At 39.5% G+C, this 27,018-nt stretch overlaps 1 protein-coding gene across 4 annotated transcripts in view; it reads left to right on the plus strand.

The window, feature by feature from the left end:
* RBPJ (recombination signal binding protein for immunoglobulin kappa J region) overlaps window positions 1-15,394 on the plus strand; it is a 140,226-nt gene extending 124,832 nt beyond the window's left edge. For 3 of the 4 annotated variants that reach the window (XM_061470528.1, XM_061470520.1, XM_061470539.1), the window contains 8 exons: window positions 2,649-2,814; window positions 3,968-4,142; window positions 5,602-5,739; window positions 5,953-6,065; window positions 8,241-8,381; window positions 9,407-9,562; window positions 10,274-10,377; window positions 11,182-15,394. In XM_061470528.1, coding sequence (XP_061326512.1) covers window positions 2,649-2,814; window positions 3,968-4,142; window positions 5,602-5,739; window positions 5,953-6,065; window positions 8,241-8,381; window positions 9,407-9,562; window positions 10,274-10,377; window positions 11,182-11,497 — 1,309 coding nt within the window. In that variant the 3' untranslated portion in view covers window positions 11,498-15,394. Of the gene's footprint in view, window positions 1-2,648; window positions 2,815-3,967; window positions 4,143-5,601; window positions 5,740-5,952; window positions 6,066-8,240; window positions 8,382-9,406; window positions 9,563-10,273; window positions 10,378-10,481; window positions 11,102-11,181 lie in introns of those variants that run through there. The other variant, XM_061470546.1, reaches the window with a different exon arrangement.
* The last annotated feature ends 11,624 nt before the right edge of the window (window positions 15,395-27,018 follow it).

Consider the following 27,018-nt stretch of genomic DNA (forward strand, 5'->3'; position numbering starts at 1 on the left):
TTAATGAGTGAACCGGTTTACAGCAGTCATTTTATACATATCAAAGATAACTTTCTTTAATCATCTGTGAAAATCAGGAATACTCATGGTTTACTCACACTATGTTGGATAGGAAAATTATAATTAATCTCTTCTATACATGAGTTTCTGGGTTTGTAAATACAAAGGAAAAAGCCCCGAGACTGTACTTGCCTATATCTGAAGGTTAGGAGACTGCACATAAGGAACCCCATTCCAGTTGTGGATGTCCAGACTCTTTCTTTCTTGTTTGGTAGTTTAAACCAAACATAAAATTGTCTCAGCTTAAAAAGTTTCTGTCTTTGTTCAGTAAACCGTAGTTTTCCAAAGTTTTTCTCTGTGTTCTAATTTAAAAAGAGCGCTTTAATTGTTGTGGCTTGTTTTCTTTCAGTGGGTTGAAACTCGTTTCTCCTGGGTCTTCATTGCCACCTAGTGGCCATAGCTATTCAAAGGATTTGGTTTAGAGTAAAGCTGTAATGAAAAATTATATGAAAAAGTTTGAGGGTTGTTTTTTTCCTTCTGTTCTAACATTAAGAAAAATACAAAAGAGTACATGAGGAAGAAAGGTAAATGTGTGATGTTGGCTTTATGGTGTTATACCTTCTTGGAAGACAAGGGGTATGGATTCTTTTTTGCAAAGTATTGCTCCATTAATAAAGGTTGATATTAATTTTTAGTCTGTATATAATTTCTTATTGGAAGTAGCTTATACCTGTTGAGAAGAGAATTGGTGCGTTGCATCTATTAACACTGAAAGGATCTTGCTTTGTCACTGGAGTTCACAAGCTGACTAGCTATATGGTGTGCTTTTTGTGGCAATATGGGTTTGTTTCCAAAAGATCTTTTACTTGAAACTTCCTCTCCAAATAGTTGGGAGTTCGTTCATAACCCCCATTTTAAAAGTAGTATTCACAGAGGACCACCATCATGCTTCCCCTATCTGGGATGGCAAAGTAAAGCAGGCCTCCTAAGCAGCGCTTGGGCATGATCACTGCCCTTGCTTGACCCCTTACCAGTCTAATAAACATGTGAGTACTTCTTACACTCTTGCTTGCTTCCCACACTCTTGCTTGCTTCCCACTTGCACATATATATATCTGTGTATTTTTTCAAATGTGATCACAGGTGTCCGCAGTAGACATTTTCTCAGTCTGATGCTAAAGCAGTTATTTCTTACTTTGTTTCAGTTTTCTACTAAAACATGCTGAAAGTTGCAGCAACCAGGTGACAATTATGGTATTTACATCTAGATGCAGGGCAATAAAGGGCATATAGATTAGATTGGTCCTGTAGAAAGTAACGTGCACCTTGTACTTTAATATGAATCTTTTATTCTTGACCATTGTCGTTGCACTGTCTCCCTCACCAGTAAGTGCTCTTAAGATCATTTTTCCTTTAGAGAAGCATTGGGGAAAATGAGGTCATGTCATCTCTGAAATAAATGCAATTGAAAAGTAGGAAATGCATTCTTGTTTTTGAGATCAAAAAATTGTAGTAGGAACGGGAGGATTTAGTTGGCACATAAAAGAAAGCCATATTGTACTTAAATACACTCCTGCTCAATCATTCAGCATCTTCATGAGGAAAGCTGAAACAGCAGAGGTCAGGTAGCGGAAGATGAGATGCAAAAGGCATAAGAGCAAGCAAGAAAGGGATATACCGTGTGTGCTGTTTCATAGCATGTATTACTGCTTACTCCTTCTATTCATGGCCATTTAAAAATTTCAGAACTTCATTCTTACAGCAATGAAAGTTAAAACAGTCTGTTACTGTAGAGTAATTGAAAGAGCCTGGTCACCTGTGCCTTGGTGAAAGGCTCCACAGTGGGCTGTTGCTGCCCCAGAGAGGTGCCTCTGATCATGATAGGATGAGGGGTAATGGTTTTAAACTAAAAGAGGGGAGATTCAGGCTGTATGTGAGGAAGAACTTTTTTACAGTGAGGGTGGTAAAACCCTGACACAGGTTGCCCAGGGAGCTGGTGTATGCCTCGTTCCTTGAGATACTCAAGGCCAGGCTGGACGTGGTTCTGAGCAACCTGATCTAGTTGAGGATATCCCTGCTCATTGAAGGGGGATTGGACTAGATGACTTTTGAAGATCCCTTCCAACCTGAGCTGTTCCATGATTCTATGAAGATGTAACATGTATTCCATTTAAAGACTGCAAAGCGATTTATGCTTTGAAACAGACTCCCTCCTTCCTAATGATGAAACACCAAGTGTTTAGGAATTGTAGTCAGCAGTTGTCCATTAAATCAGTTTGTGGAATTGTTCTGTGTGAATCATGTTATGCACTTGTAAAAGCAAAACACTGTTATCACTTTCAACTTTTTACTTTCTTTCAGAATTTCTTCTTTCTAAGGGTAGAAATTATTTTATAGAAATGCAGAATGTTACATTGCATATATTGAACTGGAAAGATACTCAGTAACTGCATCTCATGCTGATTTTCTTTGCTTTTTTTAATATATTTTATTTGTGTTTTAGAGAATCTTCAGGCAAATGAAGGGCATGTATGTATAAACTGGAATGCAAAGGGTAGCTGGCCTGAGTAGCTTTGGGTACACAACACTGGTATCAAGAATTTTCTTGAAAGCTATGTGTAATCTTATAACGTGCTCTTCATTTTCAGGTTCTTTTGTCCTCCTCCGTGTGTGTATCTTATGGGCAGTGGATGGAAGAAAAAAAAAGAGCAAATGGAACGGGATGGTTGCACTGAGCAAGAGTCACAACCTTGCGCCTTCATTGGAATAGGAAACAGTGACCAAGAAATGCAACAGCTGAACTTGGAAGGAAAGGTAGAAGAAACGTAATAAACCACTCGGATTACTGCAAAAGATATTGTAGCTATATGGTGCATATTTCAAGGAATACTCTTGCTTAATTTTGACAACTTTGTACACAGTAGCAGCTACTACATAAGTGGTTTAAAAAAATCTGTCAAAAATATGTAGGACAATTAATTAGGTAGATTTGGTTCATGGGATCATAGCAGGGTACTAACCTTTAATGTGTTGTTGATTCATTCGGTAAGCTGTTAGATTATTTGGTAGGCATCAGTGATTAACTCAAGTAAGGTTTTTGGCCCAAACTCTCTGTCCTTCTCTCTGGCTTACGTGAATGGATAATCTTAACAAAGAAGTATTTGAACACCATCTGCTGCCAGAAGTGATCTTTAAGTCACTTTGCATAAAAATACAATTCAAATGACATCTTAATAAATTTAGTAAGATCGTTTTGGGGTTTCTTTTCAGTGATACAAATTACTATTAAAAAATCTTACGATATTTGTGATGATTTAAACAGTTGGAATAGAACTGGCAACATGTTAATGCTCATTTTAGCTGGTTGTTTTGTTAAGCAGTATTTTATAGCTATCTAGTATTTCCAGCCCAGTCTACTTAGAAATGCTTCATGTGTTGCTGAATAGGGAAAAGAATAAAAGTTCTTTTTGACATTTTTTTTCCTTTTTTTTTTTTTTTTTGAAGCTCCTGTTGTCAGCTAGCATATAGCACCTAGCCACATTTCACATTTGAAACCGCAGTCATCTCCCAGCCTTTCAAGAAAAAATTGGCTGAACACTTCTTCTGCACAGGCAGCCTCTTGTGCATGCCCACTGCACTACCTGTATAGCTCTATGATAGCTCTACTCAAATGTAATTTTTAGTAGTGCTCTTAATCAGAGATGGATTTGACACAGCTATAGTATCTGATCATCTGGTTTCTAGTTCTGATAAGAGTCTTTAGGAAAAGGCACTAAAGTTGGGTGCTAAACTTCACAACGCTAAACAGTAGTCATAAAAGATACCCATATCGAAGAGATGGAAAAAACAGTTTCTGATCTAGTTTAGAAACTATTGCATCAGTTTTCCTATTTTGTTCATAATTAAATATATGTAGTTTCTTAAACTGGGTTGACTTGAAAAAACAACAGTATGTTTTCACCTACAGAATTATTGCACTGCCAAAACATTATACATATCAGACTCAGACAAGAGAAAGCACTTCATGTTATCAGTAAAAATGTTCTATGGCAATAGTGATGACATCGGTGTGTTCCTCAGTAAACGGATCAAAGTCATCTCCAAACCTTCTAAAAAGAAACAGTCACTGAAAAATGCAGACTGTAAGTATTTTACACTTCTTTATGCAGCAATTCATTTTGCCTCCTGCTAATTTTTTCTTAGGTGCTCTTATGACTACAAAGTAAATACAATTTTCAATTTCTGTTTTTCTGATGTATTTCAGACTACACTGAGTTTTATATGGTCACAGATATTATTTAGTAAATATAAAATGTCCACCAAAAAAACTATTCTTAGGAGTGAATCCTGGTAGACAAATGCATAAAGAATGCTCTACCTTAGCTTTCTAAGTTGTTAGATCTCTTAAGCTGCCTGATGTGGTGCTTAGGATGGTCTGAGCAGCTTCAAAGAGATAGCTTTCAGATTGTAATAAATGAATCGCATCACATTAGCCAAACTGCACTTCATCGTATCACAGCCACCTTCTTACTATCTCATGCCATTTGCATGTTGTTTTTATTTTTAATATGTTTTGCATGGTTCTTTTATGTAATTGGTAAAGAGAAAATCTGGTGATATTTCATCCAGATTTATTTGCTTACTGTGCTTTTTCAAGTAAAGATATCTCTGGTGCTAATGTATAACTGGGAGCAATTTTGCTTTTCCCTGAGTTTTTGCCTCCATACCACTGGAGAACCTCAAGAGATACCCTTTTTTTTTTTTTTTTTTTTTTTTTTCCCTCTCTCTCTTCACTAGTGCTTTAAAAGGCTCTTCCATCTGTGTTGGCCTGGAACCCATTTCACCTATGGAATGTGGATCTTGGGGCACTAGCTTGCCACATGACTAAAGGCAATCTGTTGCTGTGCAGTTCACGCCCATGGGTTCAGAGTATGCACTGTTGACTTTGTTCAGACAGCTGGTTTTGATGGACAGTGAATATGAACCAAGCATTCTTTGATAGTAGATATTAACCAAGTAGAAGAAACATGCCTTTGTCATAGCGAAATGCTAGTTGCAGATTTTTTCAGGGGAGTGGATTTAGCATTTCTCTCTCTCTTGAATGATAAGTAAGTTCAAATATGAGAAAATGTCAAGTTGCATGGTTATTAGAAGTTTACATAGTTATGTCTGTCTTCCTTTCAGTTGATTGTGATTCCTATGAATAATTTCTTTATACTTCATATATACTCTGAATGATCACTGAAAGTTGGAGTACTTCACAAGGGCAACTTAATGCTTAAGCTCAAATAATCAGTTGTTGGAGAACTAGGAACAGGAGGAGTTTTCAGCTGGCAAGCACTGGCCTGTTTGGCTAAGTGGCAAAATTCTGTGGACTAGCATGCCTTTGGAGAACAGCCCACTGTATGTTCCCCACTTGTAATTTTGTGATTTTTTTTTTTTTTATCTCTCATGAATATAAATATTTTCTAAATTTACCAATGGTTGAGAAGTATTTCTTAATTTCATCAGTTTATTTTACTGTATTTGTGAGGTTTTGTTACTTTTTTATGTACTAATGAAGTAATTTTATAATCTCAAGTCTGTATGTGTTCCTTGCAGTATGTATTGCGTCAGGGACAAAAGTGGCACTATTTAATAGACTTCGATCCCAAACAGTTAGCACCAGATATTTGCACGTAGAAGGTGGTAATTTCCATGCCAGTTCACAGCAATGGGGAGCATTTTACATTCACCTCTGTAAGTAAAAATTAAGCAATATATATTTTCACCTCCCTCCCTCCATCCCCACAAATAAAGGTTCTGCATTTTTTTCCTGCATATTAATTGCTCATATGTGGATTTGTTTGTTACTGACTGTATATTTGATGTAATAGTGGGATGTTAAATGTTCCTCCTATTGGGGTAAACAGTGGATAAAACAAATAATGTGAAAATTCCTGTTTCATGCAGTGGATGATGATGAATCAGAAGGAGAAGAATTCACAGTGAGAGATGGCTACATACATTATGGGCAGACTGTCAAACTTGTATGCTCAGTCACTGGCATGGCACTCCCAAGACTGGTACAGTTTAATTTCTCCAATGCTGTAATTAATCTGTAGATTGCATAGAGTGTGTAATTGCATAGTTGAGCTTGTGTTGTTTACAATATTTGGCTTTATTTTTCCTTTTAGTAATATATGTTTTATATGGAAAATGGCATTCAATTTAATGAAAGTGTATTTTTGTATCTGCAGATTAATTCTGTAAGCAAAGAACAGCTTGTAACGTAAGTGTAGGGAACTTCTCAGAATTCAAACCTGCCAAACTAGGTTAGTTTGCAAGCTGTCCTTAAGAATATGTCTATTTTAAAATAGTAATGTAAGCCCCAGTGTAGCAAAACAGTTTAAATATTGATATAAAATAGCTGAATAAAGTCTTTGCAGCCAGCAGCGCTATTCCATTTGTTGAGTTCAGCACAGCTTTAAAAATGCTCTTCCAACTTGAATCTGAAACCACTTCTGTGTACTTCTAAGGATATGTAATGATATCAATATCGGCTTGCAAAAGCATTTTGGACATTTATTAATACTGTCCGTTTTAAATACGGAACATTGAAAATGCCTTTGTAATTACTTTTTTTAGAAAGAGACAATTTCAGCCCTTGTCTTTGTCACAGATGCAAAATTGATTATAACCAGTTATGGTTTGTGAACCAAACAAATCATTGCTGTAATGGTTTTTATAAATAAATTTAAGTATAATTACAGATTTATTTTTTACCTCCTGTTTATGCACTTAATATTAGCCTAAGTGGAATTTTATGTGACTGATACTAAACAATGCTTCATATGCAGTCCTCTGTGAAATTGTGGTTTGCAAGCCCATTATGAACTTCATACGAGGCTTTGCTAATTCCACTTTTAACTAGAAACGATTTTTAGAATGTGCCAATGTAAAACCAACCTTCCCTGCAGGCAGGTTTTTGTTCCCCTTTCCAGACTTATTTTACTAGGACTGTGTATGAAATTCTCTCCTAATATTAAATTTAGCTAAAAAAAAAAGTAAAACTGCTCAGAGTAAGTAGTATAAAACGATCACTTGAATAGTTGTTTTATTGATCACATTATTTGACAGAAAAATCCAGACCTGGTTACTATTGATCTAGTTCAGTGCACATGACACTTACTAAGAGGATCTCACTTTATCTGGGGGCTTCATGATAATATTTTCTTATTGCTGAAAGGAGATGCCATCATTTATGATTCCAGAAACCTTATTTTTAGGTGGAAATAGATTAAAACAAATTAGGCTAAAGGTTCCTGTTTTGTTTGCTATTGGGAACATTCGTCTTGCGCTTTACAAGATTGATTGAGGGTAATGTGATTAAAAGGTAACTTGCAGGCATTTTATAGGTTAATGCAAAGAACTTTGAAGAAACAAGTTAACCTTGAAACTTATATTGCTAATAATGCCATTTATTATCATTAGAAATTCCAGAGGACATGGCTGGCTTTCTGATTGTCGGCTTAGAAATCTTCAAGCACTTTGGCTGCTGCTTCTGCTGATGTTGCATAAAATGAAGTATTAAACCTTTTTCTAGAAGTTGAGTTTAAATTCCAAGATACAGACTTCCACTGTCTGTAAGGGAATAACTTTTTTAATTTTTAAAAATAAATTAGTGTAACAGCTCTGAATTAAATCAGCAGCTACTTTTTCACTGAGCTGTCAGATGTGAGGAACAGTTGTTCTTTGCAGTTGTCTTTAAGTAATAACGACCACCTATTGTTAAGATATACTGTGATTGTTATGTTTGCAAAGCTGTACTTAAGGACATCTCAATACCTGCAAAGTAAATATTTATTTTCAACTGTTCTCATTCAGCAACTAGTCTGCCACAGAATGTTATGGATGCTATCAATGATGGAAGATTCTGTAGAAGTCTGTTAATGCTTGACCTACTGCTTGTTTGTACCATGAAATGGAACAAAAGTAGATTTTGCTGAAGCATCAAGTTTTTTCCCTACTCTTACTCAAAAAAAAGATATATATGCAGGCAGCACACTGAAGATGTAGTATTGAGTGTCACTTCAGTGTTGTGTTCTTACTTCAAAAGCATTGAGAATTATGAATCTAATGTTGTATTAAAACAGGAGGCGTGGAAAATTAAAAAAAAATACTAACAGTACATATGTAATCTCCAATGTAATGAAGTGCAGAAATTGATCTAAATATATATGTACAATTTTCCTTCACAGATAATTCGAAAAGTAGATAAACAAACAGCGTTACTGGATGCAGATGATCCAGTATCGCAGCTCCATAAATGTGCGTTTTACCTTAAAGACACCGAGAGAATGTATTTGTGCCTTTCCCAGGAGAGAATAATCCAGTTTCAAGTGAGTCGTTTAAAACGGGGTTGAGCTTGGAAAGATCTGTAGTTCCTATCCTTCTTACACATTTCTCTTGCAAGCAGTTTTCAGTGCTTTTTTTTTTTTTACATGATCATAGCAAAATGAAGAGTCCACATAAGAATACAGCTTTGATCTTCTTTTCATCTAAACTGGTAAATTCATGCTAGTTGAAGTTTATCTGACATTTTGAAGCATGAAAGTTATGGTTACATATGTAGATATTCTTATAGCTTAATGGAAGAAAACAGAATTTAGGTATTAAAATTAGAATTTTTGAGTCCCATTTTTTCTGTACCTGTGTTTAACCTATACACAATTTTCTTACTGGTTGCTAGGTGATGGAATTAGTCAGAAAGGTGTTGTTGCTATAAAAAACACTTTGTCAATGTATTTTCCATGTATGCATGTATACTGATTTAGTACTATTTACAGGGAGACAGTGAAAGTTTGACTAATTTGCGAGGTTGTCAGTTCAGCTTCTCTCCCATGTCTGCACAAACACTGAAATATAATCTATGATTCTATAAGATTGTGTTATCTATCATTTTGTGGATGTTGAAGAGCTCTCTAAAAGGAAAACAAAATCCTGGCCTTATATAAATCATAACTAATGGAAACTTATTGGAGTCTGTAGGTGTTTTAGTCACTTTGCATTATTAAAGCAAGCTCTATTTTAAATAGCTGCTTGGAGTTGGTATATTTTGTTGGTTGTTGGCTGTTGAATAATGTTAACACTTTGAAAGCTGAACTGAAATAAAACCCAATAATAAACAGAAGGTTGGAAACGTGACAGTATCACAGGTGAGAGTTACAGTGTTCGCACAAGCTTTAGTTTTTTACTACTTTTGCTGAAATGTATGCGACTGTTTCTTTAGGTCATTTTGTTGCAAGAAATATGTAAGGAAACATGTTTTTGGAATAGACATTGTTACTTGCTGAGTTGGTTTTTAGCTCTGTGACTTGACTAATGAGTCTACAGGTCAGATTGAAAACTTTTCTTTCTTTCTAAGGCCACTCCATGCCCAAAAGAACCAAATAAAGAAATGATTAATGACGGAGCTTCTTGGACAATCATTAGCACAGATAAAGCAGAATACACATTTTATGAGGGGATGGGACCGGTCCATGCTCCTGTGACACCTGTGCCTGTTGTAGAAAGTCTTCAGGTAAGTTGGTTGGTTTTTATTTTAATTTTTTTTTTTTTAATAAACTCTCTTATGTGAGATTATTTTTGTCATGCAAATTTAACCTTCATGGTACCATTGTGGAATACTGTAGGAAAGCATTCTTACTTGCTTTATAAATAGGAAACTTACTTTATGTTGCAACAAGTTTTCTTACCTACCTTTCAGAATACATGAGCCTGTCCATCATAGGAATAATATTGTTCTATACATTAAGTATTTTATTTCTTAGAGTACTTTGGTAGTAATATCCTTAGGACTTCTACTTTTGTTTGATCATTTAGAAATTGATTTTGGCTCTTAAATCAACCAACTATAGATCAGACAGAGCCAGACAGATACCTTGTTAAGAAAATAAGCTCTCCTAACACGTTCTCCGAAAGATTGTTTGTTCTTTGTTTTCAAAGCCTTATTGAATCCTGTTCTGAGTAGCCACTATCAAAACTTGTAAGCTCTTTCAGGATATCAAATTAATTGGCAGTATCTTTTAGATGTGTTACTTCTTTTACAGCTCAGTTGTGTAGGTATTTCTTTCAGTTTTATCCAGGTGACAGAAACAGCACTGTTTACAGCTCCTATATGCATGTGAATAATTTTTCTTGTTTTGGTTTTCTTCCTTAGAAGGGGTGTATATTTTTATTAATACTTTTTTACGTTGGATTTTCTAATTTTTTCTATTCAATTCCTTTCCAGTTGAATGGTGGTGGGGATGTAGCAATGTTGGAACTTACAGGACAGAACTTCACTCCAAATTTACGTGTCTGGTTTGGGGATGTGGAAGCAGAAACCATGTACAGGTACAGTATTTTCTACTACTTTTATGGTGACTGCATTTTACTGGATGCTTTGAAGAACATATATTCACATGTACACACTGAAGCATATACTTTGTGCCCTGCAGAGAGGGATCTGGGAGTGCTGGTTGACAGCAGGCTCAATATGAGTCAGCAGTGTGCCCTTGCAGCCAAGAGGTCAAACTGCATCCAGCTGGTCAGAAGAGGTGATTATTCCACTGTATTTAGCATTGGTGCCACCTCACCTTGGGCACTGTGTGCAGTCCTTGGCCCCACAGTTTAAGAAGGATATGGAGGTAATTAAATGTGTCCAGGGGAGGGCAACAAAGCTGTTAGGATGTAGGCTGGAGGGAATGTCCTGTGAGGAGCAGGTAAGGACTCTGGGCTTGTCTAGTTTGGTGAAAAGAAGGCTGATGGGTGACCTCCTCTCTCTCTATAGCTTCCTGAGGAGGGAAGGTGGAGAAGGAAGTGCTGAGCTCTTCTCCGTGGTATCATGTGCCAGAATGCATAGGAACAGTTCAAAGCTGTGTCAGTTGGGGTTTAGTCTGGACTTTAGGGTACATTACTGAGAAGGCAATCAAACACTGGAACAGGCTTCCTTGAGAGGTGGTTGGTTCCCCATGCCAGTCAGCATTTGAGGCATTTGAAAAACACTCTTAATAATATGCTGTAACTTTTGGTCAGCTCTGAAGTGGTCAAGCTGTTGAACTAGATCTGTTGTAAGACCCATCCAGCCGAACTGTTCTGATCTGTTCTATTCTCTAAGCTTAAGTTTTATTGTGCTCAGTTGACCCTCTTTTTTTCCAGGTGTGCAGAGAGTATGCTGTGTGTTGTTCCAGACATTTCTGCATTTCGAGAGGGCTGGAGGTGGGTCCGTCAGCCAGTCCAGGTTCCAGTAACTTTGGTCCGTAACGATGGCATAATTTACTCCACCAGCCTTACCTTTACGTACACACCGGAACCAGGGCCACGACCACACTGCAGTGCTGCTGGAGCAATCCTCAGAGCCAACTCAAGCCTCATGGCTTCCAGTGAAACAAATACAAACAGCGAGGGAAGTTACACAAACGTCAGCACAAATCCAACCAATGTCACATCATCTACAGCAACTGTAGTTTCCTAACTACTGTCGTTTGTCTGGACTTTAACTGACTTTTGAGTGCTACATTCAAGAGAACTGAACAATTTTTGTGGTTTCATGGGAAAACACCTTTCCATTTTAGGTGATGTTATTTGAACCTTGTTACCTGCAAGTGCTGATCTTAAATACAGAAGCCACAATAAAAAAAAAAAACAAAACAAAACAAAACCAAACACCACAACCAACACCGGAAACATAAGAACTTTATTGAAAATCTATTTTTCAGCTGTGTTTTTTTTTTAATGGGCAAGAAACAAAAAATGTGGCTGGGATACATGTTGAGCAAACTAGAAAACATGAACACAACATAGTTTTTATGGACCAAGGAACTTGTATAAGCTTTAGTATAAAAGGTACATTTTCACCATACCTTTTTTGTATCACAACATATAGTACACTTTTGTTACCAAATAGTTTATATTTTTTTTTCCTCTGAGCTTTTGCTCTGAAGTATATTCAGGTTCCAAGCCTGACCATGCTTGTATAATCTAATTACCATACTCTTCCAGTTTTAAAAAAATATATATATTTTTGGTCTGTGGCTGGAACTGTTCCTTTTTTTAAACTGAAGTCTTGTGACTTTTTATGAACTGAAATTGTTTTTTATTTCAGCAAGTAGAACCTTGTAAAGGCCAGCATATTTTTTTTAAGATTATATGAAGTCTGTGCAAAAGCTTTAAAAAATGCCTCTGCCTTGCCTGCAATACATGCAATGTATGTTAACTTTAGTGCTCTGTTTTCAGTCATTGTTAATAGTTATTTCTGTTTTCCTTTTTTAAATGTGTATTTATAGTCATAATTCGTGAGGTTCTAACATTACATGAGTTTTTTTAAAGTGGCATCTCAAGCAGTCATATTAATGATTGTTCATGTCACAGGCATATGTTGGTGTTTTTGAAGGGTTGTTACTGGGTTGCTTCCCCTCTTCCTTGCTCAGTCATAGTACATCTGAAAATGTTTCAGGATCTGTTCAGGTTTTTCTAATCTTGTACATAATTTGTATTAAGTGTAAGTTAAATGTTTTATTTCAAAAGTGGAATGTTCCCAATAACTTCATTTGGCAGCATGTCTTCTGTCTTGTTGGCATGTAACTAAAGTACCATGAGAAATATGTGCTACAAATGGGATTGGTAGGTGATGCCCTTCATCGTTTGAGAATCACAACAAGCATGTTTTTCTTCATACTGTTCAGTAAATTAGGCCAGACTTTGGTGTAACACTTGTATTGAGAACGTGCTTTCATTGTGAAGTGATCATACCATAATAACTAGAAGTAAATTTTATTACTTAGATATGGGCAAATAGAAAACCATAAAAGCACTATGAAGATGTTAACTCCTTCCATCCTTATTTCCTGTGGGTTTCTCTTTCCCTGCCAACAGCTTATGCAGCATTCAGGTCTTCTCTCCATCATAAATTCAAGGCTCATTTGCACTTTGACTTTGTTGGTTGTTGCATTTGTTTTTCATTTTGACTTTGCCATGTTTTTGTCCCTCCTTGTAGACCTGCCTGCCTCATTTGTATTTCAAAGTATACCCCCGTAGTTCATTTGTAGTCACAGAACTAGGGATAGACTCATAGGACAAGTTCTGATAGTGTGATCTTCCTTTTTAAAAGCCAAAATACAAATTTTGTGCTGTGTTCAGCCTTTTCCATACCCTGAAGCAAGAGTCACAGCTGCTGTGTAAATGTGAACCTGTGGCTTCCTACAGTGTGTTGCTTACAAGCCTATCTGTTGACCATTTCACAGGGTTTTTATTTCTGACCGCTTATTCCAGTTTCAACACCCGCCACCATTTTAAAGCATTGTCTCTGCACCATATTTGTGTACTCTGTGCTCCGTTCTACTTGTTTGCTTTAGTGCTCTGTTGTATATGTGAAACAATGTGGTTAAAGGAAGAAATTGATTATAAAGCATATTTAGCTAATAGTAAAATTGGTGCCACTGTCCTTTGAAAATGTGCTTGTATTCTACCACAGGCCTTCATATTTGCTATTCTGTCTGACAAAATTTCTTCCCATGACGTAGTCGCAATGCTGGTTCTTAGCACTAGTGAATACTGCCTCACCTCATCTCTGTTTCAGTGACCAAGGGCAGAATTCATTGTGGCCTTATCTCTGTTTTAAACTGTTTACTTGCAAATCTGTTTACCTTTGTGAGTGCTATAAAACTTTGTTTTAATTGTGTTGTAGCAGGAATCATTTCACAGTGTTTTTGTTAGAAGCACAGAAGTATCTTACAATACGGCTTAATTCAAGAGCCACAGATTTTCATCACTGGTTAGAATTAAACTAAGCGATAAATATATATCAGATTCAGAGGGTATTCAAGAAGAAACCACAATATACACACGGTAGACAAACCATAACAAGCCTTTCAACCTTCAAAGGCTATTTAAAATAGCTTTTCAGAACTTGACACATGCTTTTATACTCATTATTTTAAGATTTTTACATATAAATGCAATACTTTTTATATTCAGTTTCTGTACTTACAGCAGTTTTGCCCAGTAGATGCAATATTCCTTGACTTGTAAAGAACCTAATGACTTAGCCTAATATTTGGTGTTCTACACACTACAGCGAAGTGGGTGAAAAAAAGAGACTATTAAAGTTCTGCTTACAAGATCATTTTAAACCCCATTTTACCTGTGGGCTTGTGGCTCTGTTGTTGCCAGTAGTTATTCAGTAGTACAGAAATGGTCTTCCAGGTCCTTACTGTTGTTAAGATGTCTGGTAGTTCAGATATATTATCTTCCTGAACTTTTTCCTGTGGGGTGATATTGTTACATTTATTGGCCTTGTGAGCTGTTAATCAATTTTCATGCTATTAACAATATCTCAAGATTTTGATAAAACTACGTTTAGAATGTTTCAGTATGAAACTATTATAATTGTTCAAGTCTAGCTGTGTTAAGTCTGCTGTTAATTCTATATACATAGAAATTGAGTCTGTGTTCAGAATGTTGTTTAGTTCCAACTATAGGAAGAAAAAGCATAAAAAGCATATTAAGTGCTCAAATTTAGCAATGCCTTTTTCTTACTTTCTTTTGTTTGGAACTGCATTTCAGAATTCAACACTAGCATAGTCTTTAATAAACTGCTGCTGATGTTTTTCCTAATTATTTGCCTGAGGGCATCCCACGACTGTGTAATAATGGTATTCTGTACTTCTTTTCATTGCACAGACTTGTAAGATGAGAATGATTACCTGAAAAGACATGAACTCAAGACATAAATCAGAGAATTCCCCGTATACAAAATCTTAATGCCAAGTGAAGCAAATTATCTATTGGAAGTAAGCTACCCTCTTGTTGATTGAATGACTCCATTGAGGTGTCCATCTTGAAACTAAGATGCTCTTCAATTATTAACCATATTATTTACTTTCTTTCAAAAGCAGCTGTGTTTATGAGTACTGAACAAATGTGTATACTTTCCTGTGCCAGACTTTTGACTTTGTTTTCAAGCACTGTACTGTGGGATTGAGTGGCAGCTTTGTTAGAAAAAGAAGTATATTAGGGTTCTACTTAACCCTTTTAGGACTGAACGACTTCTTCCCTTTAAATGCTGTAAATTAAATGAGCAGTTCTAACTTTGTAAATGTGCTGTGTTCAGCACTGCATTTGCCCCATCTGGAGGTGCTATGCTAATGACTTATTTCTAAATCCTGTAGCATGTGTGTACATTCAGTCTTAAAAGGGTTATTTTTACAAACTGTGCACCTGTAAAGTTTCTTAGCAATAAGGTAGAAAAATGAGCAAGTTTTTACCATAATTTTCTAGAATTAATTGCTCAGTTCCATATTTCATCAAGAAAAACCCTGCAATATGGGCAGTTTTGAGGATTAAATAAAAGTGAAATGTAAACCACATAAAAGTGTTTTTGTCAAGTGTACTCTGTGTGTGTGTATGTGTATATACTATTGGGTTTCATTTTTTTTCCCTACAGAGAAAATGCCATGTTACTGTTGATGTGACAAACGTAATTGAACATCTGTATAGTGATTTAAAAGTAGTTATGATATGATCAGGGGTTGAAGCTTGCCACATTTTTGTGGATTTTTTTAAATGTTAACCAAGGAATATGGTTTTTATTTTCTTACTTGTGTGAACAAACAGTGAGGCCATCTATGGAGCCAGAGCACCACAAAAGAAAACCAAGCCAGGAGTGGGAAAGTCATCACTAGTTGTGAGGCTATGCACACTGTACTCCACTCAAATGGGGTATGGAATGTCCACCCAGAAATCTAAATCGGTTTCATTATTGCTTGTATTATTGCTGGAGTTGGATAAGAAACTGTTTATTTCCATAATGTAACAAAAAAAAAACCAAAACAACTGAAAACCAAACCAATAACTGGTTCACTTTTTTTATGTTATTTATTAAGTAAGAAAAAAACCCAACTGTTTAATTGTTTAACTTTAGCTACTTTATTATTGTAACTAGTATACCTGACTTGTTTTCATCCTTTCCTTAGCTGCAGGCTGTCTGTTATTTCTTTCAGTAGGCTAATAATTAGAAGTAGAAATTTAGCAAGCTAGTTCGTTTCTTTGACAGAATACTCTAGTAGGCCCATAAGGAGCTTGAAATTATGCACTCTTTTAATTTGCAAGCACAGGTGACACAGTCACTTGAAAAAAGTTTCTGAGATGGAACGTGGACACAGCAGAGAGAGAATCTGGAATGGCAAAACAAAAACCTACCAGTACTAGTTTTGTGTTAAACTAATCCAAAAATCACTGGTTTATCCATAAGACTGAAGGGGCCAGAAGTGGTTGTTCAGGAAGTGTGGAGAGAGCAAGAGAGGTGTCTTTGGAAAACATAGATCATTTGACTAAAAGAAGCATATTACAGATTTTTATTGAGACATCTGCAGAGGTGAATGCCATTGTTATTAGGATACATAAAGCAGCCATAAACAAAACTCTGGTAGAGCTTCTGCTGTTTGAAACAGGGACAGTATGGGCAGATTACATCTTAAAATTATTTTGCAAGGACTCTTGCAGTCTGTTTCAGGAATGATAAATCGATTCTTCTAGAACAGACTAGGAATTGGATCTGAGGTTTTGGCAGAACGGTCATTTGCTAAACTTTGGTGTTGGTACATAAGAAACTACATGGGATGGTGCTGGTCTTAAGTGAAGAACTACGGATAGAAAAAAATCTCTTAATCTAAACCTTGACAATTAGCTATGTAAACAGTCTTGATAATAAATACTGTTAAAATCCACAGTAGAGGATTAAAAGGAGAATGGTGTGAAATTATTTGGCTATGGGAGAGGATTCATTTGGAGGATTACATGCAATATATGCTATTTCAGGAGCATTCAGAATTACAGAACTGGAACAGATAGTTGGCATTTCTCAGTGCCCTGTGTAGATTGGAGTTGCGTGATTCTGAGAAGGATAGAAACCACCTGTATGTGCTCAGTTAGTGTCCATAAAGGATATTTAGTTCTGATACCCAGTAGCACATTCTTAGTGTGAGGCCAAAAGCATTGAGAATTAGCCCATATTACTTACTTTCTCAAGTATTTATCAATACTTTTGTATTGAATATCAACATTAATTATGCTAAAGATAAATAAGTTGAGGAAGTCTTCAGCAAACTTATAAGCTAACTGCTGTCTGAAGAATATCTGATAAAGCCACCTGAATTTGCCAGCTTTCAGATCCTGCATCATCTTCAAGTAAGGAAAACGATGGTTAAAAGCTTGCTGTTGCCTTTTCCATGCGCTATTGCCTTTGTATTCTTGTCTCCGTTCCCTTACTTTTCATGTAAGGGAACTTTTCTTCATCCTTAATTAGTTTCTAGTTTTTCTCTGAATTTGTAAATTTTGCTGCACAATTTAGGAGAAGGGAGTCGTTGTTACCTAAGGTGAACTATTAACTTGTGAGACTAAGTGCTGTCATCTCTGCTGTTTCTACTGTTGTGCTGTGGGATGGGGGAGAAAGAAATGTTTGGTTTTTTTTAAGCTGCTTGTAGATAAGTTGAATGGAAGTTTCTGCAGACCTGGCCTTAGTGATGTGCAGGTCTTCATCTGAAGATAACACATGTAATTTGGAACTATACAAAGGTGCCTGTGAGTCTTCATTTGAATGTAGAAATTCTTTGCTTATTACCCACCTTTTAATTATATTTCTTGTCGTGTTGCCCCCTCACCTGTGTTCATTAAAACCTTAAAATCATCTCTGCTTTTAACTAAAATACCATTGTTCTACTTGCTGATTTGTTCACTGGGAAATTTGCCCTTTTCCACCTCTGCAAATTCCCACAGACATGTTTCTCAAGCAAGATGGGACCTTGTACCATTTGAGCTAATTCTGTGCCCTGCCTCCATCTCTTACTTTCTACTTCAGCTTTTCCTGGGTGACTTGACTTTGAGGCCTTTGACATACAAATAAATAATAGCAGCTGCATTCATTTGTTCATTGCTATACCCGTACTTTAAGATATATATAATAAATTGTTCTCCATTGGCCATCCTGTACAGAAGGAAGGATTTCATTACAGAAACCACAGCCTTACAGACCATATCATTAGCATATTTTTAAAACCTTCATAGTTCTGCTTCAATAATACAAATATATAAAAGGTAGAAGCACCGAGCTGTGCATAGTGTGTTTTCTGCCTGGGAATTGTCTAATAACCAACTGGTCACAAACATCTAAGTAGTCCTTAAAAGCTCTGAGTGAGTTTAATTCTGGTTTGAGCCTAGTGACTTTTTTTTTTGAGAGAGTCGATGTGTTCTAGTGTTTCTTCTTGATTTTGACAATTCCGATGAATTCTATGTAAAATGTTTAGAACTAATCCAGCCAAGGTATCTGTGCTTTGAAATGGGATGTGATCCAGAGATCCACACTGCTGTCTTCATTACACATGGCAAACATGACAGCAGTGACTTCAAACTTGGATTTTCGGTCTTCATCTGGATAACTTTGTGTGATACTTCTGTATGTGTGTGTGGTTGCACTGTTAGTTCAGTGTGAACTCTAAATATTTCTTGACCTGCATAGGCATGTCTCATGCAGCACCATAGAAATACACACACAAGCTGCAGACTCAAATGGTCAGTTTGTATATCTTGTTAGCTTCCATCTTTTATTTTTATCCCCAATAATCTGTTACTGTGATGTCTTAAATTATGTCTTTTCTCTACTCTTGTAGTTTTTTCTGTTTTGGTTTATTTTGGTTTTCTTTTCAATTAGGTGTGCTTCAAATTCCATTTCAGTTCTCTCACTGCCAACAGTCTTGCTTTGTGGAAATTGGCAAAGGGCAAATAGAGGATTCATGGTAATGTACTGCCCTAAATAACATAATTGGGAATTCACAAAAAAATGTGAGAGATTCAGCAACATTATTAGATTTTAACATGTAAGAAATCATTAGGTTAAGAAATGCTATACCTGATTCTTTAGATGTATTCGTATCTGGTCCCAATGAAAGGTATTTCTGTGCTTTGCCTTTGAAAGCAAGAATTTTAAATTTCTGATGCTGTTTAACTTAGTTCTGTGGAGTTCTTTGCAACACTGAAAAAATAAGCACCTTGACATATAGACAAGTCAACTGCAAATTTACCTCTTGAAGTCAATGCAGTGTCTGCCAAAGCATCTACTTTCTTCTTTTGAGGGAAAAAAGTCAGTAGTCGCATTGTTTCTTCAGCCTGATCAGGTTTTATGGGTGGTAGAGCCTGGTTTGTGTGACAATTTAAGTGGTGTGATCAAGTATAGTTGCTAAGGTGGCATAGTCTTGTAGCCTGCAGCAATACAAAGCAGAATATCTTGCAAAACAATTAAAAACCACAAAAAAATCTTTTGTTGACAAAGTAGGCAACTAGAACAAAATCCCAGTTGAAGAAGGAATTTAGTTTCTTTTTTTTTTCCAAATGAAAACACCTTGTGGCAGTGCTGTGCAGATCACTGCTTAGTTAGTGCAAATTTCAGAAGAGTTCCTAGCAAATTAAATAATTTCTGAAGGGCCTGATGTGGATTAACCTCTTTGTGGGCATGTGTATCTGTTTTGACAGTCCTTTGCTGCTCCATGCTGCTTTTTACAGCATGCCATGGTTTGAGGAGCTGTCAGGGTTTTGGACTCTGCTTGATGTGATGACCTCAGTTGTGAGACTGATGCTTATGTCATTTTCCCAGTTCCTTACATTCAGAAAGTTTTAGACTTCTAAATCAATTCCTGGTGAAGGGTTTTACCTTGGAGGTTCAATAGACATAGAAATGGAGCAACAGTCTGAAAAAAAAAAGTTTATTATTTAATTAATTTACAAGTAATGTGAATAAGGAAAATACTTTTTCTGATTTTGGCAGTATAAATGCAATCAGTGAGTGTTTAAGCTTTCAAATACATCTGCACTTTCTACCTGCTGGTTCATTATGCAAGTTAATTTTATGCTACTTAGTCAAAGAAAAAAAGTTACATGTTTTTTTATGTGTTGGTTTATAGTCTACCTTCAGATACTTTGACTCTTGAGCTATCATGAGCCAAGTGTCTTTCATCCTAAAAATTTATTATCTGAGTGTCTTTATATCCTGGACTACTTTAAAATTCAGAGATTTAACTCTGATGGGGGCATCATCCCATCCCAACACACCCAGTCAGTTGCCAGCACCTATAATAAATGATCAGAGCAATGTAGAGATATCCCAGCTGCTCCAGCTAATGAGCTGGCTTCAGCGGGAGCTCAGCTCAGATGCCTCTATACAAACACCCGTAGCATGGGGAACAAACAAGAGGAATTAGAGATGTGTGCACGTCTACAGGGGTATGATACAATAGGCATCACAGAAACATGGTGGGATGGCTCCTATGACTGGAGTGTTGGAATGGAAGGTTACAGGCTCTTTAGAAAAGACAGGCCTGGCAGGTGGGGAGGGGGAGTTGCCCTTTGTGTTAGGGATAGGCTGGAGAGTATGGAGCTCTGTCTGGGGACAGGTGAGCAGTCCACAGAGAGTTTGTGGGTCAGGGTTAAAGGGAATATAGCTATGGGAGACATTACTGTGCGGATCTGTTACAGACCGCCTGATCAAGGAGAACCTGCGGATGAAGCACTCCATAGACAGATAGGAACAGCCTCACGCTCACAGGCCCTTGTTCTCATGGGGGACTTCAACCACCCTGATATCTGTTGGAAGGACGGTACGGCCTGGCACAAGCAATCCGGGAGGTTCCTTGATTGTGTGGAAGGCAACTTTCTTCTGCAAGTAATAGAGGAGCCGACAAGGAGAGGTGCCATGCTTGACCTCGTGCTCACCAACAGGGAAGGGCTCGTTGGAAATACGACTCTCCAGGGCAGCCTTGGTTGCAGTGATCATGAGATGGTTGAGTTTAAGATCCTCAGGACAGTGAGAAGAGCGTGCAGCAAGCTCACTGCCCTGGACTTCAAAAGAGCAGACTTTGGCCTCTTCAGGAACCTGCTTAGGAAGCTTCCATGGGATACAGCCCTAGAGGGCAGGGGGGCCCAAGACTGTTGGTTGATATTCAAGGATCACCTGCTACAAGCTCAGGAGTGTTGCATCCCAACCAGAAGGAAGTGCAGCAGGAGGGCCAGGAGACCTCCTTGGATGGATAAGGAGCTGCTGAAGAAAATTCAAATGAAAATGAAAAAAGAGGCTTATAAAAGGTGGAAGCAAGGACAGGCAGCCTGGGAAAAGCACAGGGATGTTGTCTGGGAAGCTAGGGACCAGGTTAGGAAAGCTAAGGCCCAGTTAGAATTAAACTTGGCTAGGGATGTTAAGGATAACAGGAAGGGATTCTATAGGTATGCAGCAAATAAAAGACAGACTTGGAACAACGTAGGCCCCCTCCAGAAGCTATCAGGAGAGCTGGCTACCCTGGATTTGGAGAAAACTGAGGTTCTGAATGACTTCTTTGCCTCGGTCTTCACTGGCAAATGCTCTGACCACACCACCCAAGTCTTGGAAGGCAGATGCAGGGACTGTGAGAATGAAGACCCTAGGCCCACTGTAGGAGAGGATCTGGTTCGAGACCATCTTAAAAATCTGAACGTCCGCAAGTCCGTGGGTCCTGATGAAATCCATCTGTGGGTCCTGAAGGAGCTGGCAAATGAAGTTGCTAAGTCACTGTCCATCATAGTTGAAAAATCATGGCAGTCAGGTGAAGTTTCTGATGACTGGAAAAAGGGAAATATAACCCCCATTTTCAGGAAGGGGAAAATGGATGACCCAGGGAATTACAGACCAGTCAGTCTCACCTCTGTGCCTGGCAAAATCTTGGAGCAGATTCTCCTGGAAGGCATGCTAAGGCACATGAAAAACAACAAGGTGCTTGGTGACAGCCAGCATGGCTTCACTAAGGGGAAATCCTGCCTGACCAATTTGGTGGCCTTCTATGATGGGGCTACAGAACTGATGGACAAGGGTAGAGCAGTTGATGTCATCTACCTGGACTTGTGTAAAGCATTCGACACTGTCCCAAACGACATCCTTGTCTCTAAATTGGAGAGACATCAATTTGATGGATGGACCACTCGGTGGATAAAGAACTGGCTGGATGGCCACACACAAATAGTTGTGGTCAATGGCTCAATGTCCAGCTGGAGACCAGTAACAAGTGGTGTCCCTCAGGGATTAGTGTTGGGACTGGTCTTGTTCAACACCTCTGTGGCTGACATGGACAGTGGGATTGAGTCCGCCCTCAGCAAGTTTGCCAATGACACCAAGCTGTGTGGTTCGGTTGATACGCTGGAGGGAAGGAATGCCATCCAGAGGGACCTCGACACGCTTGTGAGGTGGGCTGATGCCAACCTCATGAAGTTTAACCATGCCAAGTGCAAGGTCCTACACCTGGGTCGGAGCAATCCCAGGCACAGCTACAGGTTGGGCAGAGAAGAGATTCAGAGCAGCCCTACTGAGAAGGACTTGGGGGTGTTGGTCGATGAGAAAATGAACATGAGCCGCATTCAGTGTGTGCTCACAGCCCAGAAAGCCAACCGTATCCTGGGCTGCATCAAAAGGAGGGTGACCAGCAGGTTGAAGGAGGTGATCCTGCCCCTTTACTCTGCTCTTGTGAGACCTCACCTGGAGTATTGTGTGCAGTTCTGGTGTCCTCAACATAAAAAGGACATGGAACGAATTAGCAGGGCTCATTTGGAGAGCTTTAAACTAGATTCGAAGGGGGATGGGGTTGTAGCTGGGCTTGCCCCAGTGGGGCAGCGCTCCAGAATTAATGAAGACTGGGAGGCCTCCTACAATCCTAGGGTGAAATCGGTGTGCTCAGCTCGCTCCCTGGAATGCCTGTACACCAATGCGCGCAGCATGGGAAATAAGCAGGAGGAGTTGGAAACCTGTGTTAAGTCAGGAGACTATGATCTGGTGGCAATTACAGAGACGTGGTGGGACAGCTCACATGACTGGAATATAGTCATGGAGGGCTATGTCCTTTTCAGAAAGACAGGCCGGCCAGGAGGGGTGGTGGGGTTGCTCTTTATGTGCGGGAGGAACTACAATGCACCGAGTTCTGTCCAGGGACAGATGACAAGCGAGATGAGAGTCTGTGGGTGAGAATTAAGGGGCAGGCTGGCAGGGGGGATACTGTTGTGGGTGTCTGTTACAGACCACCAGATCAGGGTGAGGAAGTTGACGAGGCCTTCTACAGGCAGCTGAGAGCGGCCTCACAGTCACAGGCCGTGGTCGTCGTGGGGGATTTTAACTTCCCTGATGTTTGCTGGAAGGACCACTCGGCAACCCAGCCGCGGTCCAGGAGGTTCCTCCAGTGTATGGATGATAACTTCCTCCTGCAAATGGTGGATGAGCCGACCAGGAGAGGAGCGCTGCTGGATCTCATCCTCACTAACAAGGAGGGTCTGGTTGAAGCAGTAAGGGTTGAGGGCTGCCTTGGTTGCAGCGACCTCGAGATGGTGGAGTTCAGGATCTTGTGTGGTAGGACTAGTAGAATACCAAGTAGAATTGCAACCCTGGACTTTAGCAGGGCAAACTTTGGCCTTTTCAAGCAATTGCTAGGGGAAATCCCATGGGCAAGGCTGCTTGAAGGTAAAGGGGCCCAAGATAGTTGGTTGACATTCAAGGACTGCTTTTTCCGTGCTCAAGATCGGAGCATCCCGACACATAGGAAGTCAAGGAAGAGGGCCAAGAGACCTGCGTGGCTAAATAGGGAATTGCTGGGTATGCTCAGGTGGAAGAGGAGAGTTTACAGGTCATGGAAGGAGGGGCTGGCCACTTGGGAGGAATATAAGGCTGCTGCTAGAGGATGTAGGAAGGCAGCTAGGAGGACTAAGACATCCTTAGAATTAAACCTGGCAAGAAGGGTCAAGGACAGCAAAAAGAGCTTTTTCAAATACATGGCAGACAAAACTAACACCAGAGGCAATGTAGGCCCACTGATGAACGGGATGGGTGCCCTGGTGACAGAAGATACAGAGATGGCAGAGTTACTGAATGCCTTCTTTGTCTCTGTCTACTCTGCTGCAGGCAGTCCTGAAGAGCCCTGTACCCCTGAGACCTTAGATGAAGTCAGGTCGACGAAGCGGTTTGCCTTAGTCGATGAGGAATGGGTTAGAGACCAGTTGAGCAATCTGGACATCCAGAAATCCATGGGTCCAGATGGGATGCACCCGCGGGTGCTGAGGGAACTGGCGGAAGTCATTGCTAGACCACTCTCCATCATCTTTACCAAGTCTTGGGAAACGGGAGAGGTGCCTGAGGACTGGAGGAAAGCAAATGTCACTCCAGTCTTCAAAAAGGGCAAGAAGGAGGACCCGGGTAACTATAGACCGGTCAGCCTCACCTCCATCCCTGGGAAAGTGATGGAACACCTTATCCTTGGTACCATCTTAAGGCATATCAAGGATAAGAAGGTTATGAGGGGCAGTCAACATGACTTCACCAGGGGGAAATCATGTTTGACCAATCTTTTAGCCTTTTATGAGGAAATAACACGGTGGATGGATGATGGCAGAGCGGTGGATGTGGTCTACCTTGACTTCAGCAAAGCATTTGACACAGTCTCCCACAGCATCCTCACGGCTAAAATGAGGAAGTGTGGACTGGATGATCAGGTAGTGAGGTGGACTGTGAACTGGCTGAAGGAGAGAAGCCAGAGAGTTGTAGTCTATGGGGTGGAGTCTAATTGGAGGCCTGTAACTAGTGGAGTGCCTCAAGGGTCAGTACTGGGACCGGTATTATTTAATATATTCATCAACGATTTAGATGAGGGAATTGAGTGTACTATCAGCAAGTTTGCTGATGACGCTAAGCTGGGAGGAGTGGCTGACACGCCAGAAGGCTGTGCTGCCATCCAGCGAGACCTGGACAGGCTGGAGAGTTGGGCAGGGAGTAACTTGATGAAATATAACAAGGGAAAGTGTAGAGTCCTGCATCTGGGCAGGAACAACCCCAGGTTCCAGTATAGGTTGGGGAACGACCTGTTAGAGAGCAGTGTAGGGGAGAGGGACCTGGGGGTCCTAGTGGACGACAGGATGACCATGAGCCAACACTGTGCCCTTGTGGCCAAGAAGGCCAATGGCATCCTGGGGTGTATTAGAAGGGGGGTGGTTAGTAGGTCGAGAGAGGTCCTCCTTCCCCTCTACTCTGCCCTGGTGAGACCCCATCTGGAATATTGTGTCCAGTTCTGGGCCCCTCAGTTCAAGAAGGACAGGGACCTGCTGGAGAGAGTCCAGCGCAGGGCAACGAAGATGATTAAGGGAGTGGAGCATCTCCCTTATGAGGAAAGACTGAGGGAGCTGGGTCTCTATAGTTTGGAGAAGAGGAGACTGAGGGGTGACCTTATAAGTGTCTATAAATATATAAAGGGGGAGTGTCACGAGGATGGAGCCAGGCTCTACTCAGTGGCAAACAATGATAGGACAAGGGGTAATGGGTACAAACTGGAACACAAGAGGTTCCACTTAAACTTGAGAAGAAACTTCTTCTCAGTGAGGGTGACGGAACACTGGAACAGGCTGCCCAGGGAGGTTGTGGAGTCTCCTTCCCTGGAGACATTCAAAACCTGCCTGGACACATTCCTGTGTAACATTATTTAGGTGTTCCTGCTCCGGCAGGGGGATTGGACTAGATGATCTTTCGAGGTCCCTTCCAATCTCTAGCATACTGTGATACTGTGATACTGTGTGAACTGTTGGAACAAGTCCAGAGAAGGGCCATGAGTCTGATCAGGGGACTGGAGCACCTCCTGTATGAAGACAGGCTGAGAAAGTTGGGGCTGTTCAGCCTGGAGAAGAGAAGGCTGCGTGGAGACCTCATAGCAGCCTTCCAGTATCTGAAGGGGGCCTATAGGGATGCTGGGGAGGGACTCTTCATTAGGGACTGTAGTGATAGGTCAAGGGGCAACGGGTTCAAACTTAAACAGGGGAAGTTTAGATTGGATACAAGGAGGAAGTTCTTTCCTGTTAGAGTGGTGAGGCACTGGAATGGGTTGCCCAGGGAGGTTGTGAATGCTCCATCCCTGGCAGTGTTCAAGGCCAGGTTGGACGAGGCCTTGGGTGATATGGTTTAGTGTGAGATGTCCCTGCCCATGGCAGGGGGGTTGGAACTTGATGATCTTAAGGTCCTTTACAGCCCTAACCTATGATTCTAAATATAGGCAGAGTTTTGCTCTTCATCTGTCAGGATCTGAGAAAAGTATTAACCAGTTTCACATATTACAATCTCTCTTCTCTTTCTCTTACCTGTACTTTCATGCTGTTTTAACAAGTGAATTATTTGCAGCTGTTCATATTAGAGTGAACACAAACAATATTGATGTTTATCTTGTTGTTCAATTAATTTGATATATATGGAAGCATTTCTTTTAAAAGTGATGGTTTGTTTTTTTTTTTCTCTAGCTAGCCAGCTAGTGAAGTATTCTCTGCATAAGAACTATGGCATGTTCAATGCAAATTGGACACTTTTCATTTTTCTGATGCAGGAAATTCACAGTCCCAATGCAGTAATATCCTGATGCAAAGGACATTTGCCCAGGTTTGAGATGAGGGTGAAAAAAAGAGTTTAGACCTTAAGTAAAACGTAAGTCCTGTCAAATTATTACATAAGATGGAAGAAGAGAGCTAACAGCAAAGGTAAATGCCAGCTTTTAAGCAAGGCTGCTGGAAATTTCAGGGCTGATGGGAGTTATGAATCATGTAATGTATGCAGCCATTATGAAAGTCAGAGTATGACTTGTCATATAGGCTAAGAGGAGATGCTGTTAGGGGTTTGTTCCAGTGGCCAACAGTGCTGCTGACTCAGAAGGAGGAATGATGACACATGAAACCCTTCTGCTGAGTACCAGCTAAGGTGTCTCCTTGATGACCAGGACTTATGAATCATTTTATTCTAAAACCTAACAGTGTAAAATGGGAAAAATCAAGAGATGAAAGGTAACAGCAGTGCAGTCAGCTGTTGGACTTGAGCTGTCTTTCTCCAGCAATTCATTTACTGTCATTGGTAAACAGCCAAGAGCTCAGGTACAAAATATCAAATCATATATACGATACCTACTAGGACAGCTTGGG

The sequence above is a fragment of the Pezoporus flaviventris genome, unplaced genomic scaffold (assembly GCF_033815535.1).
Source record: "Pezoporus flaviventris isolate CSIRO_AGI_PZ_B2104156 unplaced genomic scaffold, CSIRO_AGI_Pfla_v1 ptg000002l, whole genome shotgun sequence".
Taxonomy (NCBI): Eukaryota; Metazoa; Chordata; class Aves; order Psittaciformes; family Psittacidae; genus Pezoporus; species Pezoporus flaviventris.